The sequence below is a fragment of the Daphnia magna genome, linkage group LG8, assembly GCF_020631705.1.
Source record: "Daphnia magna isolate NIES linkage group LG8, ASM2063170v1.1, whole genome shotgun sequence".
NCBI lineage: Eukaryota > Metazoa > Arthropoda > Branchiopoda > Diplostraca > Daphniidae > Daphnia > Daphnia magna.
The window spans coordinates 264479-287612 of record NC_059189.1 but is presented as its reverse complement, the minus strand read 5'-3'; the positions used below and the strand labels follow the sequence as shown (position 1 = coordinate 287612).

General features: G+C 43.6%; 2 protein-coding genes and 1 long non-coding RNA gene across 5 annotated transcripts in view; 2 read left to right on the top strand and 1 right to left on the bottom strand.

Moving 5' to 3' along the window:
- The window catches only part of LOC116929653 (chorion peroxidase), a 46219-nt gene that overhangs the window by 2964 nt on the left and 20121 nt on the right, over window positions 1–23134 (bottom strand). The window contains exons 3-12 of one of the 3 annotated variants that reach the window (XM_032936940.2): window positions 4137–4402; window positions 1949–2275; window positions 1717–1881; window positions 1440–1631; window positions 1174–1370; window positions 911–1087; window positions 682–760; window positions 408–559; window positions 201–328; window positions 1–114 (exon numbers count right to left, since the gene is read on the bottom strand). In XM_032936940.2, coding sequence (XP_032792831.2) covers window positions 1–114; window positions 201–328; window positions 408–559; window positions 682–760; window positions 911–1087; window positions 1174–1370; window positions 1440–1631; window positions 1717–1881; window positions 1949–2232 — 1488 coding nt within the window. In that variant the 5' untranslated portion in view covers window positions 2233–2275; window positions 4137–4402. Of the gene's footprint in view, window positions 115–200; window positions 329–407; window positions 560–681; window positions 761–910; window positions 1088–1173; window positions 1371–1439; window positions 1632–1716; window positions 1882–1948; window positions 2276–3082; window positions 3258–4136; window positions 4403–23134 lie in introns of those variants that run through there. The other 2 variants (XM_045178610.1, XM_045178611.1) reach the window with 2 other exon arrangements.
- Window positions 5239–7783, top strand: LOC116929662. The gene is made up of 3 exons (XR_004398004.2): window positions 5239–6580; window positions 6732–6956; window positions 7039–7783. It is a non-coding gene; the product is annotated as an uncharacterized LOC116929662 (long non-coding RNA).
- On the top strand, window positions 11485–22217 carry LOC116929654 (peroxidase). Its single transcript, XM_045178612.1, has 14 exons — window positions 11485–11979; window positions 15279–15509; window positions 16074–16232; window positions 16405–16622; window positions 16892–17062; window positions 17505–17675; window positions 18169–18393; window positions 18470–18597; window positions 18661–18774; window positions 18839–19099; window positions 19313–19685; window positions 20050–20158; window positions 20263–20359; window positions 21183–22217. Exons 1-14 carry the CDS (start codon window positions 11954–11956, stop codon window positions 21621–21623), a joined length of 2724 nt encoding a protein of 907 aa, XP_045034547.1. The 5' UTR covers window positions 11485–11953; the 3' UTR covers window positions 21624–22217.

Genomic DNA, 23134 nt, shown 5'->3' with positions numbered 1-23134 from the left:
CTCCTTTTGGAGCACGAGGTTGAACTTGGCGATCATGTCTTTGCCCAGCACGACGGGCAAAAATTCGTTGTAGGTGATGTGCTGAATCATGGCGATGACAATGTTTCTAGCTTCCTGTTGACATTCGTAAATGAATCAAAACAATTAATGAGACCGTTTCGGTATCACAGAGTTGAACGGTTTGTGAATAAAAACTTTGCCTGGAAGAGGATTTCGTCATCCCAATGCGGATTGATAACATACAACTGGGTGGCTATTCGGTTGTGCTCACGGGCCCATAGCGTGTGCATGCACGTCAAAATTAACTGCTCGTTCACGCGGATCTCGCCTGTAGACAAGTAATTTAGTTTCAAACAAAACAAACAAAAAAGAGTGATGGGGGGTTTTAAAATATTGAAATCTGGTACCGCCATCAAAGCAGAATTTGTTGCCATTTTCGGCTCGATGCGTGCAGCCCTCATCGGGAATGTCCGTCTTGGCTGGAAGCAAATCCATCAGTCCAAGGGGTCTCAGCACTGGATTCATTCGCAAATGGCCGCCATAACCCGAACGCAAAGACCTTTTTTTTTTCCACCCACAAATATATCGTTTAAACAGATGTTTTCGATCAAATTGGAAAGAGAAGAAAATACGATAACAAAAGACGGGGGGAAAACAACGGCCGATAGAGGCGATTTTTACCTGGCAAACGATTCTCTAACACCGTAAACAGTATTGGCGTCAATGGTTGCCGTCAGCAGATTGAATTGAGTCCTCGAACCTTTTGAACGACAAAAAGATCGCGAGAAAACAAAGACGTTAACGAGAGAACTTGAGTGACGCAATTGATGAAATTGGAAAGTTGTAATTTGGACAAAAAGAAAGAAGAAGAAGAAGAAGAAGAAGAAGAAGAAGAAAAAGAAAAAAGTACCTAGTCGACAGCCGTGACGAACGCCAGGAAATCCACGGACAAAATCGATGCAGCGGACGCCAAACCGACTGAAAAACGCATCATTGGCCGGCACGTCAATGTTGAAACAGTATTTATTAGGCGGGGAACCTGGCGGTGGCCGGCAGCACTCTTCGAATTCGTTGCGATCCAGCGGGTCTGTTTTGTCACAAGGGAAACGCCGCAAATGAAAATCAGAGAATCGAGAGCATGAAACGATATCGATGATGGACCATTCTACGCACTCAACATGGTGCCCGTTAGGGTAAAGTCGTGATCCATAAACTGTCCCCAAGAGACGACTAAAGTGGTAGCAGCGTGATCGTTGAGCGTTTCTTCGATGTGAACGAGCGAAGTCACTGAACGAGCTCCGGGCAAGGGCAGGCCACCGTAACCGATGCGAGGCTCTGATATGCCATCGTTGTAAGCTGGTGGCAACAGTCTTCATAAACATTCACGATTAGCAGCGATTACATTACTTGTAGTAGTAGTACATTAGGCAAACAATCACCTGGTGAAGGACGTCAGACGGGCACCCCACGTGGGGTTTTGCAAATTGTTGCACAACCCGTCGAATCTCCTGTACTTGCCAGGTGTGCAGTGGAGCGGCGACATGAAATCGGGACAGTATTTGAGCAAGTTGGTCTTGTGGGTATCCAAAAGGGGAAGTTGATTTTCGATTTCGTGCGGTGTCAGACCGTACCTTGAATTTTGCAACAAAATAAAGATCAGATTCACATCTGAAAACATCTCCGAGTTGAGTTAAATCAGATTTTTAGAGACCCTACCGTCTGGCAAGGATGCGAGCTGTTTCGAGAAAGACTTCGCCCACAGTGGCCAATTGTTCCGGCATCCACTCTTCTTCCGGCGTTTCAATGCGCAGGTATTGAAGTGCTTGAGCCAGGGCGTGATCGACAGCCGCGTACGTGATGCAATTTCCTCCATAACCGGACCTCATAGACACAAGACTAATCGTTACGCAGAGTCGCTTGAAAAAGAAGAAGAACCTATTGTACTCACCCAGCACCCAAGAAGATGGATTGTGTATGATCGTAAAGGCTGGAACGCGTAAGGACTAGAGCGCAACCTTCTTTGCCAGCATTGTAATCCGCAGTGAGAGCCGGAACCGGCCCGTCGAGCCTGCCGTAATCTAAGCCGAGTCCCAGCGACGGTTGGAAACCTCCCGAAGGATGCAAAACGGCCGCGTGCACCATCAGGGTGGCAGGTGCGAATAATAACAGAGTCCACAACACCCGTGCCAGCACAGCAGTTGGCCAAGACCAGCACATTCTTGACGTCGTCATTTCGTTTTGTTGACCAGAGATGATGTGCGTGAAAACACTTTCACTGTTCGAGAAAAAACAACAACAACAAAGTAATGATAAAAGAAGGCAAGAAACGATTCTAGATAACAGATGTAGAGTTGTTGTTTTGAGCAGCTCACTTGCAGAATTGATCTGCATTTGTCGATGGTTAAGACTATTTATAGCCAAAGAGCTGGATATCTTGGATATCCAGCATCTTGGATAGTGTTAAGGCTATTAGAGGCGTGTTTGCTACCCAGTGAGAGGTATCTTAATATTCGAACCGCACTCAGTTAGAAAGATTTTTAAAAATGAAACAAAACACTGTAACAAAAGAGAGGGAAAAAAAAAACCCCGAATCGGAAAAATCCGGTAAGACAAAATGGGTGGAGCCAATTGAAACAAGGGACGAGATGCATACGTACTACCCAGAATGGTAAGAGTGTCGCCACGTTTTTTTGGGTTTTCAGGCAGCAGCAAAGGAAAAACAATACTGAGCTATGTCTATCTGAGACGAAATGTGACAGTTGATCAAGCCCAGGAAAGCTTTCGACATTGTCCCCCCCCCCCACGTGTAAAACGTTAACTGGCGTATAGGCCAACACCAATGAACAAAAGGCATAAGAGCAATGTGATAAATCAGGCCAGTAGGCTAAAATGGAATGCCTCATTCACGTTGAAATCGATCCAGTTTTCCAAGCCTTTCTCTCGCATTCCCATGTGCAATTTAACGCAAATCAATTCAGCGATTCGATATACTCATTAACGCTTGACGGCTATTGGTTATGATCAAAGTAACGTATAGAAATGTTTCGTATTCCCTATTCAATGCAAATGACAAAGGACTCACTGTGATAACGGGTGGGAACTTTTACACCTGCAGTCGTGTCGGGATTTCTATCACGCCGACGGAACGAAAACGAAAATTGCTCACTGACGGAAGGCAGACCCCGAATCAATCCTATAGCGACAAATTCGTTAGTTACACGAGTGAACGTTAAGACTAACTTTCGTCGACTGCATCAGTTCGACGATGGCTTATCTTGGCTAATGAAAACTGCGATGCAACAATGTAGAAATAAAATTATAATAACAAGGAAGAAGGAGGGGGGGAGGAGAGAAATCTCTTGATTGCAATCCTAGAGAATCTTGTCATCGTGTAAAAATTAGGGAAAAAAAAACAAAAACAAATTGAGGTCGTTCGACAAGTGCTTCTTTGTCAACCCAAGTTGAATGGGGCCAATTCATCCATCCATCCGACTCCGCCTACTACCCTTTTATTCTTGGCTCTCCAACAGCATTCGTCTCGCTGGCCGAGTCCGTCTCTTTTTTTTTTTTTTTCCCCTTCCTTTTCTAACGCCATAAATTATAAAGCAGTCTATGAAGCATCTTTGATTTCTAAAGGATCCCGTTGCAAGACAACGTGACTGACTGCACGTTGACGAAGGGGAACATTGAGCTAAGAACAAGAGGAAGAAGCCAAAGAGGAAAATTGAGCTGAAATGTCACCAACGTATTGTCTTTCCGCTGTGGACACGCTAACGTTTCGTTTGAAGAAAACTGTTGCGTCATACCCGGAGAGGAAATAACAAACATTTCAAACACTTTTTCTTGCTATTCCGATTTCACCTTGTATCGAACTCTCCCAGGATGAGTTTCTGTTTGACACGGCCAGTCCCTATACAGTTCACCTCTAAAGGCTTCCATTAAAGCCGGCCCAGCATTTTCTTTTTTTTTCTTTCTATGTTAGCAGAGTTTATCGATGCCCTTAAAACGAGAAAGTTTGGCGATCGTACGAAAGAGGAAGGACGCCAAATGATGGGCCGGCAGTCAATAACGTCAAAGTCCAAGCTGCGGGCGTGGGAACAGGGCGTGGGAAATTGGTGGCGTCAATTCAAACTTACTGCGTCCAAGTACTGTACAACAGACGGCGAGTGAAGGTAGTCGGCAAAATTGCGAGTACTGGCCTCCATTTGACGCTCCATTTCCTCGTAGAGTGTCGATACGCAACGCCCTGCTTCGTTCACCTTTCTCCCGTCAGCCATTTTCTCCCCATTGAGCACTGGCCCTCTCGAAGAGCCGAGTGAAATGAATAGGTTGCACTGGCGTCCGGCAAACGATGCTATCAAGCAACGAGCGCAATAATTCGAAAGGTCAGCAACAAGTGTACCTGCAAAATAAAAGATGCGAAAAAATCATTTCTGATGCCAAAGAAAAGATAATTCAAAAAGAAATGGAGGAAATTGAAAAGAGATCACGCGATATTTGAGGGAATTAAACACCTAAACCTAAACCTAAACCTAAACGAAATACAAGTAACGGCTTTAAAAACGTCCATACGAAAGAACTGGTTTGTCTCCGCTAATTCTATACGTCCCCGTCCGATTGCGAGATTCGCTTTCCACCCCCGAGTCCATATTGCTCACCGTACTGCTTCAAATTTCACGTATATACTTGACGCTGAACTCGGGTATTCACTACGGCAATTAGATCGCGGTATTTGGATTACGTGTTTTCAATGTCGTCGCCCAATTTCCCTAGAAAGTTGGGCTTGCGACTTCCGGCATTCAATCGTGCAGACCCAGTTTGCTTTAGAAAAGCTGCTCTACAACCCATCAGCTTGTTGAAAGCAGAGCAGTCCCTATCTCTAAACAAAATACGAATGTCAAAAGAAAAAAGGAAAAACTGAAATCATGTTCCGCATTGAATGGCTCGTGCAGAGAAATCTTTCTTGGTATTGTTGCTTGACGCAATAAAGGTTAAAAGGTATTCATCGGCAGCCGAGGACGTGCATGAAAAAATCTCGAAATTTGACAAAGGGAATAACGGCAAGGCCGGTAAAGCCCAGCTGGGCGTGAATCGATTTGAATGCGCGTTGGCTATTGCGATACTGGTAGAAAATAGGCCTACGTTGTCATTGGCTGGAAAAGCGAGCTTTCGTAGAGAGGCAAATCCTAACCACGATGAATGTCGATAATTGTTTCATTCCTTCATTTGCCTCTTACCTGCACAGATCATGCTAAGTTTCTGTAAGTAATATTCAGAAATTAGAGAATAAAAAGGCGAAGTTCATGTCGTAAAGGTAGGCGTATAGTTTGTCATTGGTTATTGCGTTTGTCGTTACACTCTTTTTCCATCGATAATCGATCTATTGCCGCTGGCAAAGGACCACTGATGATGTTCAATTGACTTTCCTTTTCTTTTTTGTATCTCTTGCTTCTGGCCGAGCAAATCGAACCGAAATGTCGGAATGGAGATCAATAGTTTTGGATATAGAAAAAAACCAAACAAACGGCGGTACAGGGTAAAACAAAGTATAGATGCAAATAAAAAAGAATCATTTCATTTAAAATTCCTAGTTTTCCCATCAATGACGCCCACGCAATTCTGATATCATTGACGGCGAATGATTCAAAAGGAATTTCACTAGGTATAGTCTTTGTAGATGCCTACCGGCCAAAATGCACCAGTTGGCCAGCTACGAAACATAAACAAAAACAACAAACAAATGTACTGCATCTATAGCACAAATTTACGTCGTTGCTATTCCCCGTTAACTGCGCTCCGTTGACTAACAACATTCGGGGGTCTAAATGTAAAAGTTATTATTTGTAAATGTCGTTACAATTTAGTGGCGATCAAAAACAACGTGAAATGTAGCGTCACTTTCCCTTTGCTCTCTGTTTCTGTTTCTCTCGCTCCGTTCCCTGCCCTAGTTGGGGCGCGCGGGACTGTGTCGAATTTCGAAAGTATGCGGAATCCAGTTGGCTGCTGCTGCTGCTGCTGCTGTTACCATTCATTCATTTGAAATGGAACTTTACATGGTGTTTGATTCGACAACTGGCATCAAAATGATATTTACTAAGCGCACCCAATTTCAAAATGTATTCGAACCAATAATGGCTGTAGTCGAACAAGCCTGCAACACTAGCAATCAAATGGAAAGATTCCAGCCAAGGAGAACGGGTACACACTCGTTATGGTTGTCCTTCGATCGATTCCTTAAATACCTTTGGCGCAACACAACTGTCCATCATCCATCACGCGGATAGATTGGATTTCCTCGAATACTTTTTAATATTATCAAAATTAAGGACAGCACGACACGTTGCATTCCTGATGTACCAATCGTTAGAGTAACAAGCGTGTAACGGATGGCAATCTTCGTATTCGTGAAAAGACAGCACAGGTATAAAACCAGGGACTCGCTCATTTCAAAGTTGGCCTTTGTGAACGGTTGCAAGCAAGACAATGCTGGTATTGGTATTGACACACCCCACTATCTCGATGCCCGCTACTGTATAGGACAACGAAAGCTTTAGAAACGGCAGCAAGAGTTCGTGACACGGTTTGTTCTTTGACTTTTACAGACATCAAATGGCTTGTCTTATTTCAAAACAATTTGGGGAGAATCGGATATCGAAATATTCACGTTTTCATCACCGTTATTTGCAGAGAATGGAGTACGATTTACTAATGTTTTTGTTTGTTTTAAATAGGACAGCAGAGATTCACTTGTGAAATGCGTTCAATTTGGTTTGAACAATGAAACAAGTCAAAGCGATTTGGGCTGGGTCAACTAAACAATCGTTTCGCGACTAGTTCAAATTGGAACGCAGAATATTTAAAAATGTCACTGTCCCTACGACGCACTGATTCGCGAATCGATTATCTTACGCAACGAATAAACAAAAAAAGGGGGAAAGGAATCTATTGAAGTGAAGGTAAGCATCATAGTATACATTCATAAATCTACGGCTCGTATTTGCATTCGTAGTAGGTAACAAGTCGACTGTCCTTTTACAGATATTCCCTAACGGAGCGAAGGGCACGACCCGTTAGCTTTAAAGGCTACTGCACACACTTGATGCTGGATTCTTTGCAAGCCCTTAAATCAATCCGGAAGAGCATTGTGGGATTTTTTCGTTTCAACACATACTCAGCAATTTTCATTTGGTAGAGGGAAAAGCTACTTTCAAAGTGCCTGATGTAACTAATTGAATCGCAAATTGCTAAATGATCGACTGTCGGTTCAAACCAGTTTCGGCATCATAAAACACTTTGCTTACATTCGAAAGTACAGCTGGGGGCGCACAAAAAAAATAAAAATAAAAAAAGGCTTGAAAAAAATTTGAAAGAAATAGAGAATAGAACTCCTTTTTTTTCCCCTTTTTCTTCTGCACCCTATTGTTATTGAGTTTTCGTCGACGATTATATGGAAATCATTTGACGTTTATTTTCGGGTTCTTTTCCACTCGTTTTTGTTAGTGGCTTTATTCTTTTTAGTTGACGGACGACTTTCTAATCATCGATGGATGATCACCGCATCAAGGGTAGCAAAACAGCTGAAAGAATTTTCTCGTCTTCTTTTTCTTTTTTTGTTTTTTTGGCTCTTTTTCTTTAGCCCAATGTCCGCGCTGCTTTGGGCGTCACACGGGAGCCATGTTAACAACAAATTGTTTGTTCGTTTGGGCTGTTTTTTTTTTCTCTCTCTCTCCCTCAATAATGAATAATATACTCTCACTTTTCCCTTTCTGTGCTGCATCAATACGCGCCGAATTGGAGACAAAATACGAAACTGGGTTGCGTTATATGATCTACCCTAGAGCCTCGAGCGTAGTTAATCGCTACTTCGTTATGGAGATAATCGTTTGACTGCGCTGCTGTGACGGAGTGCAGACAATGTATTTGGCGCAGATCGAGCAAAATGTCGCCATCGAACTGTAACGGAACTCGAATAGTTAAGAAAATGATAATAATTAAAACAGCCATCTAGTGATCAATTGGTAAATGCTTTACGCTGTTCTCCCGCGTTCGAAAGAAATGTCTGCCTTGCGGGAGTCTGCTGGTCTCTATGCTACACAATTTCCTTCTGCGAACGATGACCAGGTTGAATCGAATCGAAGAGGGAAAAATAAAACCAATCGTACGTGGATGTGAGGTAAAGAACCATCGTGACGCTGCGAGAAACAGTGTCATTATACGGCTGTTGTCTGTTAACTAGCACGTACGCGTTCATTCTGCCGACGCGTCATCTTCCCCGCTCCTTCAAATGAAGTGGATGTGTTTCCAGGAATAAGGTGGAAAGACTGTTGGATTTGTTGAGGATCACGTTCTTTCATTTTCTTGCGAAAATGTAAACTCCTTGAATCAGTAATAAGCCTTTTGACACAAACGACGATGTTGGTTCGTTTCTAGACAAGGTAAACAAGTGCGATAAAGTAAAGAGAGAAATCCAGGCAAAATAGAAAAGGATCAGCTAACGTCACGTTGTCTTTACGTATGAATGTATAAGCTTACGGATATCACGATATAGTCGATGCTTTGATTCAGGTTTTGTGGCAACATCTACTGTATACGTATAGGCTACATATACAACAATCGCGTAACAAACTACCAAATCCAACGAGTCAATTAACCAATCCTTTCAATTCGCTGTAATAGGAAGCGAGAAAGTTGTTGCAAATGCGTACAAAAACATCGAAAATTGGTCGAGGTGCAGATGAGTTCATCAAAAGTTTAGATTGGGAAAGAGTTCGAAACCAGTTGGCCCTGCATGATTCATTTTCCACTCATTATTTTCGTTCAAAGAGACGAGCTTGGCTCGCATGAGTCGCCGATAAGAGACAAATACAGTTATGCAAATGAAAAGTTAATAAACGAAAATACAAATAAAAAAGCGCAAGTTGCATCAAATAAGGAGAGGACTTTGTCCAGGCATCTCCAATAAAACATTATTTACGACCACGTACACATCGACTCGACTCGTATTGAGAACAAGAGAGTAGTGTAGGCTACAAGACAAATCTAGGAGGCGATGGCAAGGGGCCAAACATATCGTGAAAAATAGAGTGGCCAACATTTTCGTTTGAAAGTTGGGGAATTCCCTTTCGTATATTCACTTGCGAAGATTGCACACAGGGACGGCTGGAGGTGACGCTTGATTCAAAAATTGGTCACATCACAGCGGTGCTTGGCGCACAGCCGTGGCCCAGCGAACGCTCCCGTTGTGAAAAGATCCCACCAACAGTTTCACTTGTGGGCAGACATCTTTACGGCAACGACAGTTAAGTGTTACGTGCTTTACCCCATTGTTCGTTGGGAGCTCTCTCTCTCTCTCTCTCCCATGAAACTCTGTCATTCAAGTATACCCACTCAACTCGAAACTCTTGTATAACACGTCCACGAGGTTTTCATTGTCTAATAAAGTATGAACACAAATCGCATGAAAGTGTAAGCCGTTGAAAGAACAGTTTCGACGTTAAAAGCAAGTGCGAAGGACGAACATTATGAGATTCAAAGCAAGGAACTAGTCATTGGCTGAATTGAGCGATTACCAATACTGGGCATGGACGACTGAATGACAAGCAAGTTGAAGGAGACCACTCACGGGGCCCATCGCAAAAGCTGAAACATTCATGACCGACTTGGCTACATACGTAACACTTATTGCTTCGTCATTATTACAAGGAGTTAAGTCGAGACCTTTTTCTTCTTCTTCTTCTTCTTTCTTTTTCCTTGAAAAAAGAAGAGGCCACAGCTTTCTCCGTCTGCGCACTACTGAATCCACCTCGACGGCATGGAACTAACCCCCCACCCGAAACAGTTGCAGAAAAAGGCCAACCAGGAACGTCGCAACGTTCTGTTATTGTCATCACGACACGGACGCGCACGCGTACAGCTGGTGTGAATTACTTTGGTTTTTCCAGTTCCAAAGAAGAACACAATTGTATTGGCCGAGTTACCCACATGCTCTGTATCCAGATATCGTTTAATTCAATCTACTTCTTATTCGGATGTAACGGCCAACATTTGCCAATCGTTCAAGCGCTGGACATAGCACATAAAAGTAGGCCATACGGGAGTTTATCACATTTAAAACAAAAACAAAAAAACAAAGACATTGACGAGTTGCTGCATGCTGTTACGATATGTGGGTCTATCGTTAATCGTTAACCTGTAGCCATAAAGTTATGGACCTTGACGAGAATAAACAGGCAAGACATGTCGTCTGCGCTAACAGCACTTTCTCTGCGCTGCCGACATAAATGGCGCGATGACCAAATACATGCCAGAGGGGAATAAACTGTCAGCGCAGGTGCATGCCATCGCTGGACGTCAATCTTTCATCGCATTGCTAATCTAATGAAGAAAAACGAGATTCAGAAAGGCTAATCGAGTCAACAATAACGATGGGAAAACAAGAATCGCACAAATTTATTGGCCATTAAATGTGCAGATGGAAAAAGATGGACCCAACTTTCGAACGGGTCGGACATGACTGCACACCCATTACCGTAAAAAATGAGGGAAAAAACAAACACAAGTTTTGCTTGGCCATTACGATGGTGTTTTGACGTCACATAACCCTACATGGATACATGCTCGATCTTATGTTGTAGTACATTAAACAACGCGCTACCGTACTTTCACAATCTTTATTCTCCGGTGACAATGAATGCCAAAGAGATGATGGAGGGGAGCGCAATGTGACCCGCACACACACGGACAGACACGTAAGAGTTGCACCAGCTAAAATGTCTGTGTTTATTCGCGAGTGGCATCGTCGAATGCGGACAGCACATTTTCTTTGTGGCGTTCGTGTAGGACGTCACCAGACAGTCTAGTATTATTCAATAGGAATTGAAGTAGCCGGACTAAAGAATAACATCAGAGTATAGTGTGCCAAAGGCGACGGTCTTCATCCTCTTCGCGCCCAGGGTGTGTGAATTCAAAGAGAGAAAACTGTTTGTGTGGAACGGGGAAGGGGTATGCTGGGGCGAGTGGCAGTCGAGATTTGCTCAATCACGTAGATGCTGCGTGACAGAACAGTCATGATCATCATTCATCATCATACAAAACGTATGATGAAGACGAAGCAAAGCAAAAACTCTGTACCAGGATAAAACAGCATTTAAGTTTTCAAACAAAAAAAAATGAGATTCGTTATTCCGCGTGTCCCACTTTTACCTATATACGTCCGCAGGTGTCGCTATACCATTGCCCTGGCACTACCGTCATCGACGTCATTTGATTTTTCTTTTTCTTTCTTTATTCTCGTTTTGGCTTGCGCTTTTTCCGGCCACTTTTTTCTTTCTTTCTTTCGTACCTTCTTCTATTGAAATGCTCGCCTCCGTAGCCAACGTGTATACAGCCTCGTTCTCCACCTCCTGTGCTTTGCTGCACAACAAACACCGGAGGGAGGAGCTCTGTTTCACACTTCACCTGCGCCACGCAGCCAACGCGGCTGCATTGCTCCCAACCGAGTGCACCAAAAAGGTCTGTAAGAAAAAACGAATTCCGGTTGCGCCAACCGGAGCTCCTCTGCCGCCGTTTTCGGTTGTTGGGCTGCAATTGGCTCGTCACTTTAGGACGAGAAGGACAGCGTGCGCGACGACTATAAGACCAGCAGCGTTCCTTACTGACCATTCCATTTCATCTCCGGCTGGCCACGCACCTTCCAGCTATCCAGTGATGGTTTAGTCTCTGCCGTTCTCAAAGTCTGTTGGTCTCTAAAGCTTCCAATCTTGGCCATCCCCCCTTCCCCCGAAAAAACACAAGAAAAGTGTCCATTCAAATCGTCCGTGACGCCCTTTAAAAAAAAAAAGAAATAACCAAAGCGCAATAAAACAAAACAAAAAACAGAAAAGAAAATAACAATAAAAAGGAAAAGTTTTAAAACAAAAAAGTGCGAGTGGAATTGGGCGAGACATCGTGGCGGATGCGCACCATGATTGGCCAAACAAGGTAAGACCAACTTCTTCTTTTCTGCCGCTTCATCGACTTGTTTTGTTTTTTTCCTTCAGTGGTCAGCGGTTACCTAATCGAATTTACCTCACTGATTATTTTTAATCAGTAAAACCATCTGAATTGATTTCAACAACTTTTTTCGAGCAATTTTCATTTCCAATTGTTGCAACAGTTTGGAACAGGAAAAGACGCTGCGCATGTCTATTAACACAACTTTGAAATACCGTTTCGGGATGACGTAGTAGAAACGATTCACGTTTGTCAACGTTAGAAAGACAAGGCAAACCGCATCGTTTCAGTAGGTCCGCAGAATAGCAGCCAAGCGAACAGTCGGTGGCATATGTTTGAACGGCTATGTGTGACGAGCGCATATTTTCTCCGTAGGACTGGCGCAACATAGTCCCCAGAGTGTAGTGCAAATAAATAACAAACGGCGGCGCATGTCACGCACGGATTACAGTCCCAGCGGCCGCGTGGAAAACAAACCACCACGCGGCATAGGAGCACCAGGTGGACGTTAACGGTCGAACGGAATCCCATCGGATATTTAACGTTAAGACGGGGGCCAAAAACGATGTAGGGGCGATTTTAAAAAAAAAAAAGGCAAAAACGGTACATTGGCCGAACGTGATTTAGACACAACATGAAGACGGCGTTAATAATTGTCGTCTTTTTGAGTGATTCTCGTAAAAAGAAAGAACAAAAGAAAGAAAAAAACAAAACAAAATGAGACAGAAATGGGAGACGGAAGCGAATGCCAAATATTTCAAGTGTTTTTGCAGTAAAACGAAGAGGAAATTAGTTTTCCTTCTAGACGTCATTTGATTGACCGAGCTACGCATTCGAGCGGAAAGAACACGTCATCGTGACAAAAAAGAGAAGACACACGCCGCAAGTTTCTCGTCTTCCGCTTTCGCCCATTACTTCTCGTTCTTCTTGTTCGTTTCTCTTCCTTCCTATATAGACTATAGTCACTACCTTTGTTTTGAGTTGATGTTACGTTTCTCGATCGATCGTCACGTGAGAAAACAAAGCAAAAACAACAACAAAAAATGGAGGCAGAGGCGAGTGTGCCGTTATTATTTGAGTGCATCTCGATACCAGTTCATTCGGTATAGACTATATACACCAGGGCTGGGTTAATACCCCATCTGGCTTCGTTGGCCGACTGGCCTATTTCTTTGCACGTCGCCATTAGAAAACCCTTGAAGCTCTTGACTGGATAATGGGCGAACAACAGGTGTGCAAAGAATAAGAGTAAACGAACGAGAACCGTTAAATGAATTCCATTTCAATTCCGTCCGTTGGGCCTGACCTCAGACAATTTTCTCGCGTAAAAACAACAAACAAAAAGAAAACCCCCCAAAACGGATCACCTGTGAATGCGCGTTTCGTTTTTTAAGTGGCCATTCAATAGAATAACGTGAACCATTTGAATAGAAAAATCGTTTTTTTATGAATTGTACTTTTTATTGTACGAGTGTTGCTCTCTATCTGAACTAGACAAGAGAAAAATGGCTCGTTTTTAAGTCGTTCCGACGTGTTACCACTTTCAACAAAGACATTTTTCAAACTTGCCATTTCCCTCCCATGGAAATGAAATGAATTCAATTCTTCTTCAAACAGCAAAAAACGATTTAGCTCAACCGTATTTTTCATGATTATTATTATCATTTGGGTTTAGTATTTTCCTTTATTCGCGTGAAAGCAACTCGGGGTTCGTGCAGGTGAGAAAAAAAGTTCCAGATAGGCCACAATGCGCAACGTCTAACGCTGTGCTTATAAAAATGGTGTAGTAAATTGTGAATTATCTGTTTACAAATATTTATTTAAAAAAAAAAAAAAAAAGTTGCGTCGGCTAATGCCTTTTGTGAATTCCGTCAGTTAAAATATCATTTTAGAAAGCGGTGGCCGACACTCCCACCAATGCGGACGTGATTGTTGCGGGCAGGTAGAAGCGAGATAGTGATGCGGCGGTATCATGCGCTAATAATTTCTGTACAATAACAAATAATACGCACTTAAAAAAAGGGGAAAAAAAGAATAATCTAATAATGAAAAAGGATTTCAGTCTGTGCGGGTGACGCAACATTTTTTTGCACAGCGTCAACGTCCCCGCTACAGACGAAGAAAAAAAAAGATTAACAAAAGTCAGGGAAAATTTCCAATCAAAAATGAAACGAGTTTTGGCACATATAGAGGCTGTACCTGGCCGCCGAGTTTCACTTGAATCGACGTCCTTTTTCTAACTGTCAATAGACACACCCATTCACCTGTTGGACAGACAAATCGTTGGTTGTCATCGATTCTCGACCTTTGGAAAGAAAAATTGCGAAACAAATTTCGACAAAAGGAAAATGAATAAAAGTGGCCGTAAGTAAGAAAATGGTTTTCTTTTTTTGTGCGGCACAGACTACGAGAAGAAATGTCACGCTCACGTAGCCGCATTAATCACAACAGCGCTTAACTGTTCCGTTAATCCCTCAAAAGAATATAGATGCCTTTGAAACGAATTTCATTTTTAAGCGAGGAAAATGCAATTGTAGAGCCGCGCGAGAGAAAGTCATCGCTTCCATCAAATTGTCTTCTCCCACTGAAACTAAACAGGAATTTTGAAAAAATAAATAAAATAAAATGGAAGTTAAAAGCCTTTTCAAGAGCTTGCCTAGTCAAGTGCGTTGGTCTCTCTTTACTTGTTTCACTTGTCGCCGTAAGAGTTTTCACTCCTTCTAACCCTGGCAGAATAAAGGGGAAATTTTTTTAGAAACTACTGGCTATCCTTTTTGTCCGTTTGTTGTCCTTCTTTCTTTCTTTCTTTCTTTAAAAGCCGCTTATCTTGTCCCGACATTGGAAACCATAGCCGGGTGCTATAGGTCGATTCTAGTTAGGTCCTATACTGCGCCATGTCCAGGCGGCTGGTTGTTGTTTGGTCCGACTTGTTCACGCTTTTGTTTTCTTCACGCGCAGACACGATTGCCTTGCGAGAGTTGGCTGACCTCGTAACCGGCGGGATGTTAAAGGGAGGGGTGAAGGAAAATCTATCGCGGAAATGCAATCGCCCGAACGTGCCGCGGTTTGTCACGCGCGAGTTTCTCGTTTGAAATGAAAGCTTAAAAAGTAAGCATCCCGCAGACAGAGGGCTCCACTGTGCGAGACGCTTCTTTCTCTTCGTCAATGAATGTATTCGACACCGTATTAGTTGATTTTGTCTATGCAAAATTAGGAAGCATTGAATTGTGATTAACAAAGATATTAATGATTCTCTATTTATCGGAATTTAAACAACAAAAAAAAAGATTACAGTGGATCATCCTTGGATTAGTGATGAGCCTCGTCGGTTTGGAGCCGCAGCCTCAACGCTATTCGCAACCATCATGGAACGTACCAGCGCACCCTAACGGGATCCCTCATCCACTGCATCGACCGCCATCTCCTGGAAAGCAACAGGGTGCGTTCCAGCAGACGAGAAACCACGTGACACGTCAAGACAGCGACCACTGCGCAATCAACATTCCTGGACGCAATGGGTCAGTGACTTTTTCCCCCCCTTCCCCTCAATGCCGACCAGTTGTTACGGTCTCCTTCAATTAACGACGAAAGTGCGGACGGGGATATTTTTGTCAATTATAAAGAGTGCTGCGTGTGCAATGTTGCAACGCCCCTCGCACTAAACAAATGACGTGGCCATATCTAGCAGAGGGATTGCAGCCAAAATGAAATTCAACAAAGTGAAAGACTAATCAAAGTGGTAAATGGGTGGACAAGGCCAACCAGCACGTAATTAATGCCTAGTGCTGAGCGTACCCTGATATTGATGTTTGCGTTACTCGGTGAAGAGTAATAGAAATCGGCCATTAAAAGAGTCCATTTAGAAGCAGAGAAGCTTCTTCCACGTTCGGATGTTAACGCAATAGAACAATTCAAAATGAATTGCCGAAATCCGATGGGTGGATGCCTTCAAACTTATTCTCGCTTTTTTGTTTTGACATTCGCCCTAATTAAATGATAATTGCAAAACACAAAACCAAAGAAGAAAAAAAGCAAATGATCTCTGAACTATTATTTTTTTCTTTTTTAAAATTGTGGTGTAGGAGAACTTCGTGCGTGACGTACGAGTCCGTGAATGTGGCTTTCAACTCGGCCAAGCAGCGGATGAACTTAGCCGGACCCAAAGGCCGTTCCATGACCGACATTGATGTCGACCACTTGGGTCAATTGTTGGTGGAGACGAGCCGCAGTTTGGCTACAGAGTGAGTAATTAGTACTAAATAAAACCTGAAACTTTTACTCGTACCCGTCCACCCCCACTTAAAAAATAATTTAAAAAAAAGTGGGGGGGCAAAACCGACCGCTGAATCGGCAGTGAAGAAAACAAGTTGACACGCACGACTAAGTTGAAACATTTTCATGAATGATAAAAAGGTACAACCTAAACGCTGACGCCATCCATAACGCCCTGCCTTTAATCGACACTCAACGGACCGTTATCGACGGCTTCTGTCCGGCTTACCTGAAGAGACCGAAATGCACCATCAAACGCTACAGAGAGTACAACGGCATGTGCAACAATCTGGATCACCCGCATTGGGGCGCCACTCTGTCCTCCTACCGACGTCTATTGCCGGCCGATTACGCAGACGGTAAGAAAGTGAACGTCAATTTGATCGAAGAAAAAAATAAAAAAATTCTAGTTCTTTGAAATCAACTCCACCCACTCCTAACCTAAAAATAGAACACGATTGAAATAGGCAATGTCGCAAGGTTCAATGCTTAAGCAAGTGGAATGTATTCGTCATTCGCCTTGATCGCGTTCGAAAATGACTCGTTTTCTAATTGAAATTTGGGTTGGAGTTTTCAAGAATTTATCGAATATTGACACGTTTTCCCTTGCGATTTGTGAATGGCACAGGAATTAGCGAGCCGAGGATCTCAGCGACGGGCAAAGAGCTACCGACGGCCCGCTACGTTTCAGCCCTTAATCATCGCGATTACGGATTCCACGATCACGCAGTCACCGTCTACCTGCCGGCATGGGGTCAGCTGATGGACCACGATATGACGCTCGGCGCAGAGAGTAAAGGTATACGAGGCGTTTTGGTTTTTTTGCCTTTTAAAAACAAAAATTGGCGACAAGTGATGACAGCAACCAGAAATAGCGTGACGAACATCATCGGCCTGGTACTTTCACTTTTCCTGACTTTTTTTTTCTTTTCTTTTCTTTTCTTTTTATGGTAATTTATTCACGTCCGGGTTACGGCTTTGAAAAACAGGTAGTGGCAGTACGTCACCCTGACATTCCAAAATGAATTAGACAATAAAAGCAGCGCAAAAAGTGCCAACGAATAATAGAATTTCTTGTCGAGTCATGATCATTCGTCGGCTCAGATTGAGTCATTACAATGTTAGTATTACTCAACGACGAGATAAAAAAGGGGCAAAGAAAAGGAAAGGAAAGTTTGTTTTCTTTTTTTATAAACTTGGAATGTTTTTTTGGTTTTTTTTTGTTTTTTTGTTTTTAATAGAACCAGAGACGGATGCTGAGCCAAAATGCTGCGACAAAGCACCCGGCCAACGCCACCAGGCCTGTTGGCCCATTGAAATCCCGAACGATGACCCTTTCTACTCGAATTTCGGACGCCGTTGTATGGAATTTGTCCGATCGGCCACTGGACTCTCGGAAAATTGCAAATTAGGTCTGTACCCAATGGGAAAAAAAAAAACCAACCAAAAACTCGGGAGTGTCCCGTTTCCCCTCCTTCTACCGCATCGTTCTCTTTTCGCTGGAACGCGTACGTGCAAATGTTTGTAAACCTCGTCAAATTGCGTTAGAAAGAGACGCATAACGTCACTTTATTCGGACACTTTGGGAGGAGAAAACAAAAAAACAAAAACCAAAAAAAACGAGGTTTTCGGTGCTTGCCTTACGTCAGATGGCACGTTCTCAACATGACGCAATGAATGAAAACCAACAACTCAATTTCAGATAAACACGCGTGATTCGAATGATTCACGGTGACGAGGCAATACAAAACAAAGCGGTTCGTCACTTAATCAATCAACAAGTCATGAAGGAAACGGAAGAAACAAATTGAACTAAAGTCGTTGTACCGTTTCCATGACATTTACAATCTAATTTAACGATTACTTGAAAAAAATAATAATAATAAAATAAAAAAAAATGAACAGGTCCTCGCAACACGATGAACATTATTACGAGCACGTTGGATGCGAATTTTATTTACGGATCGTCCAAGGAAACGGCGGACAAGTTGCGTCGATTTCAGGGCGGACTCCTCAAAAGCAACTCGGCTAACCATCACCTCGGTCTCAAAGACTTGCTGCCGCCGAAATTGGAGAGTCCCGACGCCGGATGCGTCCGCCCAAACAGAGACTCTTATTGTTTCCTTGCCGGTACATTTCAATAGTCTTTTTCCGTTCATTGAGACAATGAAAATTTGAAAAATAAAGGAACGATATTGAAACGCAGGAGACAGTCGAGCCAATCAGCAAGTGATGCTCATCGCCCTTCATACGATCATGATGCGCGAACACAACCGCATCGCCGTCGAATTGGGATACATCAATCCCCATTGGAACGATGAGAGAATCTATCAGGTACTTGCGAATGTCTTTGCTCTTTGTCGACTGCTATTTGGATTGACTTTGAAATGTGGACAGGAAACGCGTCACATCATGGCGGCCATCGTGCAACACATCACGTACAACGAATTCTTGCCCATGGTGCTGGGCAAGGACATCATGAATCGTTACGGCCTGCTCCTCAGCAAACAAGTGAATCAAATAGTTTGACGAAAGATAAATCAAATGAATCCTACGAAACGAAATTGACGTACAGGGTATGGGCTCTTTCTACGACCCTGCGGTGGACCCAACGATTCCCGTGTCCTTCTTCGCGGCCGCTTATCGCTTCGGCCATTCGCTGATCCCGTCAACCATCGAACGGTGGAGCGTCACTCATCAGTACGTGGGAGCCAGGCGGCTGAGCGAAATGCTTTTGAATCCGTTCGACATGTACGGACCAGGAACGTGTGACCAATACCTCGCCGGTTTCATGAACCAAGTCTCGCAGGCTGTAGACGATTCCGTCACAGAAGAGGTGATTTCGATTGCTTAATGTAACAACGTGAGGGACGCTAGCGAGCTGAACCGATTTAAACATTTAAACATTTCTAAATTTAAACATTTAAACATTCAAACGAGTGCGATCGGTCTGATCAAAATTCGTAACGAAAAATAAATTAAACAAAAATAAAAGTAGGCTATTGAAAATTCCAGAATTTTAACTGAAAACGTTTGAATTGGAACGCAGTTGACGAACCACTTGTTCCAAGAAGGCCAAAACCGATGGGGCGCCGATTTGGCTTCGCTCAATATGCAAAGAGGCAGAGATCACGGTGTGCCGTCCTACAACGCCTACCGACGCTATTGCGGTCTCTCGCCCGCTCGGCACTGGCACGATCTGGCCGACGTGTTCACCAACGACACGCTACGTCGCTACATCACCACCTACGATACGCCAGACGACATAGATCTGTGGACGGCCGGCATCTCGGAACGTCCTTCGCCGGGCAGCATGGTTGGGCCCGTCTTCGGCTGCATCATAGGCGAATCGTTTCGAAACTTGCGCTACGGCGACCGATTTTGGTACGAAAACGGCGGTTGGCCCAGTTCGTTCAAACAAGGTACGATCATTCAAATTCCCTTTCTTTCGCTTTGCTAGTGTGGGTAAGAACGATGAGCTTCTACAAGCAAACGCAACAACAACGCCACAAAAACAACAAAACAGTGCCGGTAGTTAAATAATCAACCGTCAGCTAAAAGGCATGGCAGAACAAATGGAACTAATGAAACCAAGCAAATGGACTATGTCTCAGCGTCTCAACACCGACCTTGGACATTGGTTGCGTTTGTTTGTTTGTTTGTTTAACGGTTCTTGTGCTGCATGTTCTTATATGTACATACTACGTGGTGGACGAGGAGAATGATTCATAGTTGGTCGCCTAATATCGTATTTTTTTATCCATTCGTCGACTATGACGCATTCAGCTCAATTGCAAGAGATCCGAAAAGTGAAACTGTCCCGCATCGTGTGCGACAACAGCGACAACATCGAGAGCGCTCAAGTCTACGTCATGGTCTTGCCGGACCCCAAAGTGTAAGTTGTGCCCCTTCTCTTGGGTGTAGTGCAGAAGACGAGCTTTACGCGCAATCAAAAGCGTTGACAATGAAATGTCTTTCAAATTTTGCGAAAACAAACAGGAATCCGCGTGTCCCTTGCAGGAGCTCCGTTCTTCCTCGCATCAATTTGGAACATTGGCGAGACGCGGGCGAACAGTCACCAACGTACAACCACAACGTACGTCCATCCGGCTAAATTTCAGCCCTAGGCCTATCCTCTTTTCTCTCTGTCGATTTTTGTTTTGTTTTGTTTTTTAGATCAATTCTCTTTTCGAAAGGTCCCCCCCCTTTCATTATAAAAAAAAAAAAAATGAAAAAAAAAAAAATGTAAAAAATACCTAAAAATAAGCAATTTACGATACGGCAAAAATTGCAATTCGACGCTCTTTTTCCAATAGTTTTCAAATTTTCTCCAAACTATTTGCACATCGTTGACTGGGCTTGTGTGTCATTGGTTGCTAGCCTCCCGAAAAAGAAAGAAAGAAAAGCTATTCGGGGGCTGCTGTATCCGATCCGATGACACGCATCACTTGCCCATAAAGTAGTTGTAACGGGATCGAAATGGAGGCAAAAGAAGCCCCCAAAAGTTGCAGCCGAGCGTGACAAACAAGCAAACAACGAAAACACGTAGCACACACACACACACATACACACACAGAGACGCACATGAAAAACTATTATCCTCTTCTTGCTCTCAGCGAGAGAAAGATGACATTCAAGCACCGCCACACCGACCCAGATTTCTTTTCCCTCCAACAACGATGATGTTCTTTAACAATTTCACGGTCCATTTCTTTTCCTTCTTCCTTACGAATGTGTTGATTTTCATCTTGCCGTCTGCCCACTTTTTCATTCGCATCTCTACGTTTATTTTTACATGTACTTGACACGAACGACCGTTGACTACCATTGACTGATCGACCGACCGTGACGAAATACTTAAACGGCGAACGTCATGGCTCCATTCAATTCCATGTACGGACGACTGGACTCGATCGCAGGACGGTGGACATGGTGAAATCGACGAACCCGTTGTGCCCACTCACCCCTACGAAACCGAGCAGCTTTTTGAAGTTCCACCTGCTTTCCAGCAGCTACAAGACGAAGCCTTGTCATTCGACGAACCCAATTATCCACCAGATCCCAATCATCAAAGCCATCCTCAATCCCAACCAGAAGTCTATCATCCACAACCTCATCCACAACCTCATCCACAACCTCATCCACCTCCTCCTCCTCCTCCTCTTCCTCCAATTCCCGCCATCTTCCCCGTCTCTGGCACAGGTGGCGTCCTTTATCTTCCCGGCCATCCTCAGCAGCAAGGCGGCAACTACGGCCGTCCTCCGCCGCCGCCGCCGCCGGGCTATCATCACGTGCGCCGTCCTCCACGAACCCGCGTCAAATCCCACATTTTAGGCAAATTACTCAAGCTGAAAGGTTGATCTATTATTGCCTGATGTGCAACATGATTCCGAAAAAAAAAAAAAAAAGGCCAAAAACCCGAAGACACGATGATGATGGACGCGCGTGAAGAAAAAGAGTGGAACAACGAAACCAGGCTGCGGAGAAATTCGAATTTAAAAAAACGAGGAGAAGAAAAAGAAAAAAAGAAAAGCGACGAGACTAACTGACTAGACAACTAAAAAAAATTTTTTTCATCGTGATTTCGTGATTTTTTTTTTAAAAGGAAAGAAGATTATATCCGGTGTGTAAAATAAAACATTGAAAAAACAAAACAAAAGATTGTGGCTTGATTGACCAGTCATCGCTTTAACGGGTAACGGGTAGACAACAACAAATAGGAAAATGAGGCTAAAACAGAAATTGAGGAGCTTCGTCCTACTACTAGTTCCGGACAACAACAACAACAACAAAAAAGTGCCTTCATAATTTATAAATCGATCAGCAACTGAATCATCCCGCTTTTTTGCGTTCCACCTTGTTCTTTAACGATTGGTTCTTCTTCTTCAGCGAAATGCTGGCGGCGTCCAATTATCTTCATTATTCTTTTGCCAATAAATCATATCTGCCCTATAGCCCGATGTTCAGATGACGAATTTCATTGCATACGAGGTGGCAGCCACAAAACACATTTGGCGATTGGACATGAGGCCAGTGGAGGATGATGAAAGACAAGTAGGCCACATCCTTGCCAATGACGCCGCACAACCCACCACCACCACAACTGACACCACCAGATGGGCCCAACACCACACAGCCTTTGAGTCTTCCACACACAAAAAAAGAACCAAAATCGAGCAGATGGATGCATAGTTCTCAATTGAAAACTAGGCATGCATCGCCAATAGGCACATTCCCACCCCCCCCCTCCGTAAAATGGACGCAGCAACATATAAAAAAAAAAAATAATGCGCATCCATACGGGCGATTAAAAACGATCATCACCAAGACCGGGGGAAACAAATGATTTCGTAACATCTTGCGTTCGATTCGCGTTCCACAAGGCTGCGCTGCTAACTCGATTAATCGTAAACGGGCGGCGCGTGATTATTTTACCGTTGTTGCGATCACGGCGAAATGCAGCCATCGATCAGTTGGACGCGACCTTGCACATCGTTCGTTGCGATTTCAAATAGAGATATGCCATTTATCAGCGCCACTTCTTCACGCCTCACATACAAACGAGCAGCCGTTCGTTGATTGAGAAAACAAAACAAAACCCCCTAAAAAAATCTTGAAAATAGAGAAAGTCGATCGTCTATTTTTTTGTGGCTATTGGCTGAATCAATCGTCCCCATCACCGTGATCATTCGATGTCGACCGTATTCCATTGGAAAACGAGTTAGCGCCACAACCAAAAACAGACTAAAAATATGCGTTGCGTATAACAATTCATATTCATATAGTTGGTGATGATTTGGTCGTTGCTGCGAATGTTCACGGTCAGCGACAGGAAAGTCGGGCGCATAGAAAAACGAATCGCATGACGTCG